Raw genomic sequence first — 13,294 nt, 5'->3', positions numbered from 1 at the left:
AGTGGGCTCTTGGACAGCCAGGCAGAGGTCGGTTTGCCAACTAGTGACAGTGGATGATACAGCCGGAGAGCCAGCTGGAATGGAAGCCTGGGACAAGGCCTTCCCATGGTTCACAGGACCAAAGTTCACAAAGAGCTGAGAGATTTTCCGGACACTCTTTGTGCGGGTCACATAAAACTTCACCGCTCCAGCCACATCCAGCAAGTGCAAAGTCCTTTCAGCTGGCGACAAAGGTGCCGGAAAAAACACAGGTAACACGAAGGGCTTGTTTAATGAAAGTCTGACGGCCCCCTGGGCATGAAAGAGGAGTGCGTCCGCAGCACCACCCTCGTCTCGTGGAAAGTCAAGTAAGGTGGTTTACAGGAGAGGGCCTGGATCTCCCTCACTCGTCATGCGGAGGTGATGGCCACAAGAAAAGCAGTTTTCCACAAGAAAAACTTGAGTGGTGGAGAATGCACAGGCTCGAACGGAGGTCCCATGAGCCTAGTAAGCACCACATTGAGCTCCCACGCCTGAGCCTTCACCGGCGGGAATGAGCGGAATAGTCCCTTGATAAATTCCTTCACCAATCGGTGCAACCACAAGGATGGTCATCCTGGGGATCTGGTTTAGCGGGAGATAGCCGCCAGATGAACCTTGATGGAGGTGTGAGCCAGCCCCAATTTGGCCAACGACAGAAAATATGGAAGTACCTGAGCAGGCTTGACCCTCAGTGGGTCGATCTTGTGGGAACAACACCAAATAGCAAATCTCTTCCACTTGAGTCCGTAGCACTTCAAAGTAGACAATGCTCTAGCCTTGGTGAGAACTTCCTTGCAGTCCACGGGAGATCGTAGCCGCCGAATTCTAGCGATGCATGAGCCAGGCCTTCAGGTTCAGAGACTCTGGATCGTGGCGAAGAATGGTGTCTCCTTCCCTGGCGAGAACATCCGCGACCACTGGCAGCTTGACTGGTGGTGACGCTGACATGCTGAGGAGGTCCGGGTACCAGATCAGCCTCAGCCACGCCAGTGTGACGAGGATCATTCGGCACCGGCACTGTTTGAGTTGACTGATGACTCGAAGTAACAACGGCAATGGAGGGAACGCACACAGAAAGAGGCCTTCCCAAGGGAATGAGAATGCGTCCCCCATGCTCCTCTGCCGGGGGAAACGTGTTGGCAAACCTCTGGCACTTGGTGTTTGTAGCTGTCGCAAACAAGTCGATCTGGGGATTGTTCCATTTGAAGAACAGGTTCTCCACTAGGTCCTGCCAAATTTCCCACTCGTGGCAAGAGCGAAGCTCCCTGCTCAGGGAGTCAGCGACTGTGTTCTTTACTCCTGCCAGATGAAACGGGAGAAGGAACATCCCCTGAGAGACGGCCCAGTGCCATAAGTCCTGCGCCTCTATCGAGAGCGCTGGGTACATGGTGCCCCCCTGTTTCCTGATGTAAAACATTGTGGTGGTATTGTCTGTGAAGACCCGCACCACCTTGCCCTTGAGAGAAGGCAGGAACAATTTGAGGGCCCAAAACACTGTCCATAGCTCCAGAAGGTTGATGTGCAACGTCTTTTCCTCTGGCAGCCACAGGCCTCTGGCGTGAAGTCTTCCGGTGTGGGCTCCCCATCCCTCCAGGGATGCGTCCATCGTTACCGTCTCCTGATGTGGTGGGGCCTGGAAATTTGCACCTACGGTCAGATGAGAGCGCACTCCCCACCATCTTATCGCCCGATGGAACCCCTCGTCGAGAGCGATCTTGTCCTGGAAGCTTCCGGACACTTGAATCCAACGGGTGTCGAGGAACTTCTGCAGTCGGATCAAACAAATGCATGAAGACATCATGCCGAACAGAGACTTGATGGCCCTCACAGTGGCGATCTTCAGAACAACTTGCCTAGGATGGCCCCCATTCTCTCCTCCGACGGTGACGCCAGGCATGTTGAGTCGGGATCCCAGGAACAGCGCGTCCTGTGATGGAGCCAAGCAGGACTTTGCATAATTCACTGAGAACCCCAGATCCATCAGTAGGTGGACGGTCCTCGCTGTGTGGTAGACGGCGACGCTCCTTCAGCTGGCCCGGATGAGCACGTCGTCCAAGTAAGAGTAGACATGTATCCCTTGCAGTCACAGATGTGCCACCACCAGCGCCAGGCACTTGGTGAAGACCCTTGGCGCCGACTTCAATCCGAAGGGAAGGGCCTTGAATTGGTAATGCTTCCCCTGAAGGACGAAGTGCAGAAACTTTCAGTGTCCCTTGTGAATTGGGATGTGGAAGTATGCATCCTCCAGGTCCAACGACGACAGAAAGTCTCCCTCTTCCAGCTGTCCAAGAACCTACTGCAGAGTGACCATTCAGAACTTCTGGGACCTGATGCATTTGTTTAGTCATCAGAGGTCAAGAATGGGCCTCCAGCCCCCGGGCTTCTTTCTCACAAGGAAGTTCCTTGAGTACACTCCGGAGCCCCAGAGCCGCTTTGGGACGAGCACTATCAACCCTTTCTTTAACATGGCCGAACCTTCTGCAGCAGCTGAGGTATGCGGTTTTCCTGACGGCCCACCAGTGGTATTTGGGGACACTTCCGTTGAAACTCCAGGGTGTGTCAGTGGGCAAGAGTGTCCAGCACCCAACTGTAGGTGGAGATGGTTTTCCACACCGGGATGAAGTTTGCCAGCCGGCCTCCAACTGGTTTGCACGGGAGGGGCCCCGATGTCACAACCGGTTCATTCCTGTTTGGACGTCGACAGGCTGCCTTGGGGTCCCTGGCAACAACGTCCTCCTCCAAAAGCCTTAGAATGGCCCCTGTTGGTCTCTTGGACCGAGGAGCGGGAGGGCTGGCGGTACGAAGAGGAGCTCCCGCCGAAACCCTTGGAAGAACGGGGAGACTTGCCTCCTGAGGACCGAAAAGACAGCGCTGCTGCTGTAGCGTACCGAGTGCACGTGCCGTCTCAATGTCCGCCTTGATGGCCTGTAGAGACTCATCTACAGCCTTGACAAAATGATTGTCCCTGTGAAAGGGCATGTCCAAAACCCTTGACTGTACGTCTTGTTGAAAGTTGCTGGCCTTGAGCCAGCCATGACGGGGAAGGCAAACGCTGTTGCCCATCTGGCGGAACTCTGCGTCAGCGATGTCCGTGACCACCGTGCAGGCGTGGTCGGACGCCACCACGCCTTCTTGCAGAATCTCCAACGCCTCTGGCCTTTTGTCATCGGGGAGGAAGTCCAGGAGGGGAGCACCCTTGAACCACAGCTCCCGGTCGTAGCGTGCTGCGATAGCGAGGGCGTTGGCTGCCCTGATGGTCGTCACTGCAGAGTAGATAACACGTCGTCCCATAGCATCTAACTTCTCCCCCTTGCTGTCCGGAGGGGTGGACGCTGCAGAGGAAAAAGCGCCCAGTGGCTTCTTCTTGTCCGCTGACGAGACCACTGGGTCCGGTGTTGGTTGGGCCCGCAAGCACTTGGGCATAGAGTCGGCACCCTGTATTTCTTCTCAAGGCGGTCCCTCTTTGCCAGGGCCGTTGAAGGGTTCTTCATGAGAGACAGGCCCTCCTCCCAAATGTCAGTGGGACTGAAAGGATGGTCTTTCTCTTCGGCTTGTGGCGCTGGTACAAGAAGCCCTCCTTCTTCTTTTCCCCCTCTGGAATGAGCTTGAAGAGCTCTGAAGCTCTGGAGATCATCTCATGAAACAAGCCTATCTCGTCCGGCAGGGAGGATCTGGGAGGCGGCGACGAGAGGTCCCCCATCCCACTGCTGCCGTCCATGCCCGTCGTTGTTGTCACTGTGTCAGGATCTGTCTCCTCCCTCGGGGTATTTCGGAGACCAGTGTATGCAGTGTAGAGAGAATGTCCACAGAGAGGTCTCTAGGCGGCAACTGAGGCGGTGGTGGAATAGGAAGCTGGGGTGCAGGCAGAGAGCCAAGGCTCTCGTCAACCTGCGGCTCTCCGTCGCCTTCCTCGATGGTATCTTCGTCATCGCTGCAATCGTTGAAGGGCCTGACCCCAACGTTCTTGTCCTCCTGGATGGTCTGAAGGTAGATGAGCTGCGCATGGAGGACCTCTCCGCCTCCCCACCCTTTCTTCGCGTCCAGAGGGAATGGTCTCGGGGAGATGACCGGCATCTTCTTCTCCAGAGTCGACTCAATGGATTGGAATGAAGACTCCCTCCTGGCAGGGAGGGACACTCTTGCCTATAGGGGTGCGCCCTGCAGGTCTGCCTCTGCGGCCTTCGAAAGGGATGCCACCACCACCTCGATGGAAGGCGGGGCCTTCACCGGGTGTACCCGGGCCTTCACGGTCATGACCGGACCCTTATCCTGCTTGGTCTTCATGGCCGTGGCGGACACCTTGTCCTGCTTGGCCTTCTCCTTAGGGGGAGGGTCGGAGCAGTCCCTGTTGCCCTTCTCTGTCGAGGGCAGGCTGGCTTTGGACTTCTCCTTGTCCGGAGTTGAGTTTGTCCAGATGGTCCCATTTCCTCTTGGACGAAGATCCTCAGCGTTGACTGGTGACCGAAGTTGCTGGAGATGTCGGACGCCCCCTGGCCGCTGAGGAGCTTGCTGCAACGACGCTCCTAGTGGCAGTGGACTCGCGGTGCTTGGCCTTCTGTTGGACCACCGCGGGAGGGGCGCACTCAAAGGACTTAGAAGCCCTCTCAGCTTTCTCGGAACCGGGAAAGACATGGTCCTGGGACCCCGCCAGTGCAGAGGTATTGGTCTGCAGCCACTCATTCAGCTGCTTACGCCGATCCTTCAACGTGCGTGTCAAGAATCCACAGCAAAATGCACAATCATCCTCCTTGTGCGTCGGGTACAGGCAGTACAGGCACTGGGAATGTTTGTCGTCCGAGAAAACATTCCATAAGCCGCAGTCGGAAAAAAGTTTCAACAGGGTGGTGGAATCCTTCTTCTCTTCCGACATGGTGCAAGCGGCATAGGCCCGAAGTATGTTCTGGAAGCCTCAACAAAGAAATTGGGCAAAATCCACCCTTGAGGGGCGCTGAAGAATACGAAAAACGGGTCCCCGTTAATCGGAAGATTGATCGATGGAGCACAAGGATCGATTGCCCGGAAAATAGAGTAAAACTCTTCCAAAAGTGAAAAAAACGCAGTAAAAGCTGGAGAGCTAAACACGAGGACTCCCAACACTTGAACGTGCGGTACAAATCTGAAGATCGCTGCCAGAGGAGGGGCTTAGGTGGAGGGCAGTCATTGGCTAGGGGCAGTATGACCCAGATCTCAGTGATTGGTTGTTAGGAGAAAGACAGTTCAGAAATAAAACTGAAACTGATTTCTTCTATACCGAGGATTCCAAGCCTGACGGGGAATATTCATGAGCATGTGAATCCATGCCAGACCCCGTGCTGGAGAATTGTGTATCACTCTTTGGGGCAGAGTTTCACCCACAACAAACTGTTGAATCCAGCCCTAGAAGGTCCCTTTGTTCCCTGCTGGGTATGGCTTGATCCCTATATCTGTACTATGGGACTTTTACAGCACTCAGGTCACCCATTTTTTCTAACTACCGTAGTTCCAGACCAACAGAAGGAAGCCTAAAGGTATGATGCAGTTGGTACACAAAACAAGTCACATTATAATCTGTTTCATATTGTAGCCTGCTAAAACATTGGGCCTCATTACAACTAGTGCGGTAGAGGGTTAACGGCGCCAGTAGAGCTGCCGGAGCTGTTAACACTCTACCGCCTCATTACGAGGTCTGCTCGCGGGTCCTGCAAAGGACGTCTGGTAAAACCAGGCATCCTTAGCGGGACCCGCTAGCAGACCAGGATGCTAACAACGGGCCCGTCATTAACGGGCCCGTTGTTAGCATCATCCCCATTCCCATTAAGCCCTATAGGGGCTCAAATGGGAATGGGGATGTACCGGGTCCGGGTCCCAGGAAAGGGAATTACCGGGCCCTCCAAGGTCGCAATTGCCGGTAATTCCTCATTCCTAGAACCTGTACTCGTAATGAGGCCCATTGTGTTTTTTGTTTCACTAGTGAAGAATACCAGATGTGCCAATGCATGTGGGATGTCTGCAAAAGTTATAGGGCATTGAAATAGCCTGTAAATGAAAGACTGATGGTGTCACTGAATACAGCCTTTCCAAACATAAGGATAATTAAAAGTTTCCTTGAATTAGTTTCTAAGTGGCCGCATGCTGTGAGAAATAAGGACATCTATAAAACTGGAAGGCTCCTTGTAGCATAGAGCTAATAGAGATAAAAGCAGATTGTTTATGTAAATTGGACAATTGCTGAATGGTGTAATCAGCCCAGTAGCTTCTGAAGAGTTTCTTTGTATTCAAACCCAGAACACAAGAACGGAACATGTCGACCATTATAGCTGGCGTTTAGAGCCAGACTATATTTCTAGGATACCTATATACCTTTGTACCCACCGAAATAAAAGCCAAGGGTATTACCATATACACACTAGAAGTGATTTATAGCCTAGTGTAATTTTAGTATTGTCGGTTTTAGTATGAATTGTTTTTATGGATGAAATTGATGTTTTCTTTGTTGTATAGATGGCACTGCTGTCCTGTAGACACACCAGCAATTTGTATACTATATTTTATATTTATTAACACGTTACTGTTTTTTGGGACAAATTGGCACAATAATTGAATAAATGATAATATGAGAAACTAGCTTGCTTTGTGTTCAGTCCACTCAGGTTCTAAGGTGTTTTGCATGGCTTTATCCCTTACCAAGAGAACAGGATATACCCTCGGGGAGGGTGGCGGGGGGCACGGAGGGAACCAGTGCTTCAAAGGATACCCTTCCAGCACGATTGGGAAATCATACTTGGGTGGTAATGACTGTAGTTTCTTTACTGTAAGGCAGACAGGGTCAAGTGGAGGTTTGAGTAGCCCAGGAAAGAAGTTACAACCAGGGTAGGGGTACCACCAGCTAAGAAATTCCTAGGCTACATATACTTCCTGTGTCCCTTCCCACTTCTGTCAGACGAATGGTAGGGAGAATTCTCAGAAATGTGCTAATTCCCTTCTATCTTAGAGACCCCTGCACTTTTGCTGGACTTTATGACTTTTAATTTCTAACCTGGAGAGAGTGAGACCTTTTTCCCACTCTCTCATGTATTCTTTGCATTGATTTGAACACTGTTTCTTTTGACCTTGGAGTCTGACAAACTCCATAGGCCTCATCTTTATACATTGTATCAAACAGCACCTTCAGGGCAGTGACACAGGGAAGTCTCCCAGATTTCCCAAAGGTTTAAATACCTTCTCTTGGTTAAACTACTGTTTCCATGAGCAGTGAAGTGAAGTTGACTTTACTTACATTGTAACTTTCTAGACCCAGCACTATCTTACAATGGGGTTCTGGAGGGGTTACTTAGTATCCCCTTGGTCTAGTTTCTCGTATAACATTTTTATGTTACCCTTTCTAAAATTAATGGGTGGTGGCAGTGGTTTACTTTTTCCTACTATTGTGTTTTTACCGCGGGCTGCAATTGCAGCTGCAGTAAGACACCCATGGGTGCCCCTTTTGTCAAAATAGCCCTGGTCGTCTTTTTTTCGCCATTTCTTGTTGGAAAGGTCCTTCTTGAGATTTACTCTGCGTGACAAAGCAGGTTTGGTTCTTTTGTTTGTTGTGTCTTTGGCGGGGTTCACTGCTGAAGCCCGCCTCTGGCTTCAGCGTGTCTGGCAGGGCAGGACCTGAGGGAGGTGCCCGAAACTCCCTTGGCCGGCTGGCTGTCCTTGGAGGACAGCCACCCTGCTGTGTGAGTGACAGCTATGTTTTGAATGAATGGGAAAACCTGCATAAAAGGCAAGGCTTTTTGGCTTGGAAGGCAGAGTCGACCACTGTACAAAGGAATCCCAAGAAGAACTTGGAAGAGACGCTTGCTGCAACTCCTGGACTATTGTATTTTCCTGGTGAAGCCCAGCTGCATTGCTGAAGCTCAAAATTTGCCTCGACTCAAGAAGCCCTGCAACGGACGACTATTGGGACCAATCAACCCTAAAGCGAACTCGTCTGGACATCCTCTCAGAGCTGGCTCTACCTCCATTGCTGCTGCAGGAACCGATTGCCAGGGAGAGGAACACCAGATCGAGTGCATCGTTTTTAAGTGAGACCCAAGCTCCAGGAAGATCCTCCAGACTCCCATGAAGCAGGACTGACCAATCCTGAGCCACCTCAACAGAGTGCTGGACCCCAGATGCGAGGAAAGTCCATAAAGGTATCTGAGAACCGCAGTGGTGCTGCTTGAGAGAGCCGCGAGAAGCTGAAACCAGCAAAGTGCTGCTGATCTGAAGTTTGCCCATTGCTGCCGCTGACCTTCAATTCGTAGTGCAGGAGTCCCCAGGCGTCCTCCCTCTTGTCCCCACAACTGAGGCCCAGGAACACAGGATCTGCAGACCTACAACTGGAACAGAAGACAGTTGAAACCAATTTCTTCAAACCAAGGGTACTGTACAACTAAGGGGTTGCTTACCTCTTGTTGCGTAGCCTTGCTAGCTCACAGTTGAGACTTGACTTGGTTGCCTTTGCAGAGTTGCTTGCAGCTTTGCCCTTCACATGCCTCCCAGCTTGTAACCCTACAGTGATTTAATTTCTACAAAGATTTCTAAAACTTTGTGCAAGACTTTTTATCTACCTACAAGAAGTGCTTCAGCTCAACTAGACTTTTGCTCAACTAACATTGGCTGTCCGGGCTACCGGAAAGACTCTTCTTACCTTTGTCTTTGTGCTTTAACTATCCCTCTACAAAAGGCACACATTAGATAACTTGTGTAGCTGGCAAAGGGTTAATTTACTGTGCATAGGAGGGTTCAAAAGGTACTTACATGCTGAAGAATATGTGTTAACCATAGTTTTATTCCCTCATATTTTCCTTTTGACACAACTCTCAGTATTGCTCTAAGCAAGTCAGTGATATATCCATGTCCACGGTGTCCTAGTTATTTAAGTTACCTCAGTGTGTAGGAAGTGTCTGTGTGCCATCCCAAATGGGTGAAACAAATGGGTATCAACTGATTTATTGAAACAGAGTGTGTAGTTTTGAAGATTATTGTGCTACATATGTTGCTCCCTTCTAAAGAAGGCCTATTCCACTGACTGTTAAATATTAATAAATAATTGTTTAATCAATAAACCTTGAGAGTGTTTATTTGGATACTTGTCACTGTAGATCTTTGTGTAATAACCCTACAGCTCACATTGACCCATCTTCAGATAAGCCTGGCTGCTCAGTCACTCTACCAACTTGTGTAGCACATGCCTATACCAAAGGTTGGGTTAACTATTGCCTAGAGGACAAGGCTGGTGCAGTCTCCCACAGGGTACTGCATACAATCTTGCCTAACAACGAGGTACTCTGGAAGCTGACATCAGAAGGTAACACGTTACAATAGCTCAGAGTGGCCCCTTACACAAGACTTGAAATGGACCAATATGCTCTGGCATAATAACTATAAGGGAGTGATCCCCCATTAGTTGGATCATATTTAGATTGAAAAGAAGGATTTTGTTGGTATGTTATTGGTTACAGTCTGCCCAAAGTCCTCAGCTATTGTCGTGAAGTTACAGTTTTTCATGGAGGGATTTCAGACCCTCCTCTCAACCACTTAAGAGTCACTGTTAAAGTGACCTTTGCAGCAAAAGGCCTCCCAGCTGCTTGCACACTAGTACCCAGGGCTCTGCCTACTGAAGTGGCAAATCCTGTGAGTATCCCTGGCAAACCTATGGGCTGGGAGGGGCAGAATGGTTTGCCTTTCCTCAGAAACACAGTGCATGGTTTACAGCACACCAATCACTTGCTGCAGGTCCTGCCTGTTCCTTGGACACTGGTACCCACAATTCTGACTGCTGAAGTGGAAAACTCTAAAAGTGTTTCTAGCAATCTTACTGACTGTGAAGGGCAAAATAAAGAATCACTTTCTCTGAGCTCTGTGAGAAACCTGAGGGCGTCCTCACATCTACTCCCCTTGGGTCCCCTTCTCAGGTTTCCAGGGAAAGGCCATCGTTTATGGATCTGGATTCTGGAGGTGGAGAAACAAGTGAGGATTACCTGGGTGGAGGGTCCTTTGGGATTGAGAATGAGATGCCATAATTTCCCTTTCAGGAAGAACCCTCTATCCCAGAGGCAGTATGGGGTATTGCTATCCCTGTCCCACTAACCATGAACGTATCCAGAGATATAACAACTCTAGAAGCACCAGAAAGAGGAGGAAGATGGGAAGGGTCAAGGGTGAGACATGGTATCCCCCTTTCCCTATTGGAAATCACCCTAACCCTCCCCAGCCTCTAAAGGCTATTGTACAACATCTCCCCTCACTTTTTCACACTTTACCTATGACAGCATTGGGATGAGGAAGCAGCAACTGGAAGTGATGAACACTAGTAACTCCTTTCACCACTCTGCTACTGGGACGAGGAAGATGCATGCAAAGTACTTTGAATGACAGGCATGTCCCTTTAACTATGGTCAGGCAAGTCCAATTGGGAGCTTACACCTGCAACATGTCAAGTGGTTGCAGGTGTATAAAAAGATACCAAAGGAGCAACAAAGAGAGCAACGGGAGAAAGCAGCTGGAGCTGCAAGAAAAGGAAGAAAGAAGAAAGGACGCCGTCCGTGTCCAGGGAAGAGGAGCAGAGTTGCCAGCATGTACTGGGAAGCACCCGGAGTCGAGCAGGGCTTGCAGAGGTCAGCCCATCAGCCTGCAAAGCAGAGGAGAAGCAGCGGCACCGCCTCAGAGGAACGGAGAGGACCGGTGAGTGCAGGGGAAAGGCACTCAAAGGGAAATTGCCCACATACAATTTGTGCTGAGCCCTTTTCCCTTAAAAAACCAATACAGATAAGGCAATTAATAGCCCACAGGGAGCCTCATGGTGATAACCCCAATGTTCGCGGGCTGAGTGAGATGGTACTGTCCCACTGCCATTCACCTTTAAGCTTGAGCTGGCAGGTCATTACTCTCCCTATGAATCCAAAATGAGAAGGTTATCACTATATTCACTAAATAGTGGAATTTGTAAAACTGCTAGTGATTTGATAACACATGATCCAATCCATTGCCAATTAATGAATAGTGTGACATTATAATTTCAAACAGTGATACATGACAAACTACGAGGGATGCCATTAGAGAAGCAGAATACAAATTAATCCCAGCAAAGAAGAATGTAATATACACACAAGTATTTAAAATCCACCTCCAGAATAGTTGCCATTCAATATACATTTTGAACGGGGTAACCGATAAACATGATCTGCATGTGCGACAGTCTGCAGCAGATGGTGTACCAATTAGTTACATTTGAATAAATTGGATCAATATCATAATACTAGCGTTTCCCCCCGGCGTTTCCCGGTTCTGTAGCTGACATGCACGTGGGATCTGCAATAGCCTTGTATATGTTATATTGTGCCTATTTTTGGAAAAGCACAAAATCGGCAATCTCACGGAATCGCCTATACTGACAGCACAGGGCCGGACCATGCTCCACCCGTGTGCAGGGTGGGGTTGGTCAAGTTTCACTGTCACTAGTACACACAAGACTGGTATGCTGACCTCGGGCCAACATTTCAGCCCACCAAATGTTGTAGGGCTGGAGCCAACAATCACAAAATCGGCAATCCTCCGAAATTACCTATACTGATAGCACAGGGCCGGTGCACACCATGTGCAGGGCGAATGGGTGGGGTTGGTCAAATTTCACTATTGCCAGTACACCCCAGGCTGGTATGCTGACCGTAGGCCAAAATGTCAGCCCACCAACTGTTATGGGTCTGGAACCAACTCCCGAACCTACAAACACAATTTCACATATATAAAAACTTTGTTAAAGGGATGTTATGGTTAAGTTGAACTAATGAAAACCTATAAAATTGAGTGGAAAAACTTTCTTAAAGGGACGTTATGGTTACAAGTACAACCGAAAAACCTCAGAAATTCACCGTCCGTGTTCATATGGTGCACTTTTTAGTAGTCCGCAGCCACAGCACATGTCCTACGGACATCTAGCGCATGCGTGCTGAAATATCCCACCAGAAGGGTGTCCAGGGATGGACGTCAGGGCCAAGGACTTCTGGGGACTTTACCCTTTCACAGCTTGCAGGTCCGATCTACGATGATCTGGCAGATTTTTACAACTTTCCAACGCCTATTTTCGACTCGGTAGTCCACGAGCAGCACGAATGTCCATGGACATTTCTTCTAAAGGTACCCACCAATTACTTTTCGTCATTCTCAACCTGGCTGTCCAGGAGAGAGCATCTGGCGAGCACTAGCTTTCCAAAATCTCCAATAACCTGCTGCAATGGGATCTTCTATGGCCATCTTTGCTTCACTAGCACCCGCACCACGACAACCTCCACTTCAACAAGCTGGTCCACAATAGGGGAACAAGTGTGGCAATACAGAGGAGGATCAAGAAGAAGAAGAGGGTCAAGTGGAGGAAGTCACTGTCACCAATACTTGGAATGAGTCCTGGGTGTGGCAATTTTTCACCACTGTTGTAAATGTTACAAAGGCACATGCAAACAAGGTTTGATGCACTCTGTGCAAAGCGTACTCAGTTGCGTGAAACCTGGCTTATATTCCTACGGGACTACTTACATGAGGTGTCACACCAAATCGGCCCACCAGAGTGCTCAGAGAAGGGCAATACCTTTCTTAGGTAAGAGCAGGTTGACTTCCTGCACCCCATCATCTTCATCTGCTCCTGTCACCACAAAGGATACTCCTTTGGGGCGGAGGCTCCCAGCGGCGGCTTCGCAAGCCATACAAAAAATCTGTTGACCCTTCCCTTTCAAGGGTCACAGTGCTATGCATGTACTGTGAAGCTATGATCTGTAGGGGTGAACAGTTTTAGAGTGCTTTCGAGGCTGCGGTAAAGGAGCATGAGAAACACTGCCACCTACCTGATTAAGGCCCGCCCATCATCTTCCTCTCTCCGCCTGCCCCTTCGTCCCTGTGGTTTGTGCCCCTTCTCTCCCCTACCTTGCCTCTCCTGAGAACAAATGTCAACAAAAATAAAAAATTGAAAACATAAAAAAAGATTCATTCAGGAGCCACCTTTTACAGTTAAAAAATAGAAGTGCGAAATATAAGTTGCAGGCCCCTGTGCATCCCGCAAAGTCAGTGGACAGCGTTGGTCCGCAGACATTTAAAAATATCGGGCCTGGGGCAATTGGAATTATTATAATTGTTTTGCGTTAAAAAACGGTGGCTCTTAAAAGAACCGTTTTTTGGGGTTTTGGGCTTTTATATATTTTTTTAAATGTTTGGTTTTACAAACTGATGTAAGAAAACATTTCACTGATTTTCATTACTTCTCACTTTCACAAAAACT

General features: G+C 49.4%; 1 protein-coding gene across 2 annotated transcripts in view; it reads right to left on the bottom strand.

The window, feature by feature from the left end:
• The window catches only part of LOC138583277 (zinc finger protein 530-like), a 367,448-nt gene that overhangs the window by 51,950 nt on the left and 302,204 nt on the right, over positions 1-13,294 (bottom strand). The window contains exon 10 of one of the 2 annotated variants that reach the window (XM_069655376.1): positions 12,898-12,952. The exons of the other annotated variant lie outside the window; for it this stretch is intronic. Within the exon in view, the coding sequence (XP_069511477.1) occupies positions 12,939-12,952 (14 nt within the window). The 3' untranslated portion in view covers positions 12,898-12,938. Of the gene's footprint in view, positions 1-12,897; positions 12,953-13,294 lie in introns of those variants that run through there. 2 annotated transcript variants of the gene reach the window in all.

The sequence above is a fragment of the Ambystoma mexicanum genome, chromosome 3q, assembly GCF_040938575.1.
Source record: "Ambystoma mexicanum isolate Mex_15411 chromosome 3q, UKY_AmexF1_1, whole genome shotgun sequence".
NCBI classification, from domain to species: Eukaryota; Metazoa; Chordata; class Amphibia; order Caudata; family Ambystomatidae; genus Ambystoma; species Ambystoma mexicanum.
The sequence above is the reverse complement of the archived record's forward strand: the minus strand, read 5'-3'. Positions and strand labels throughout refer to the sequence as shown.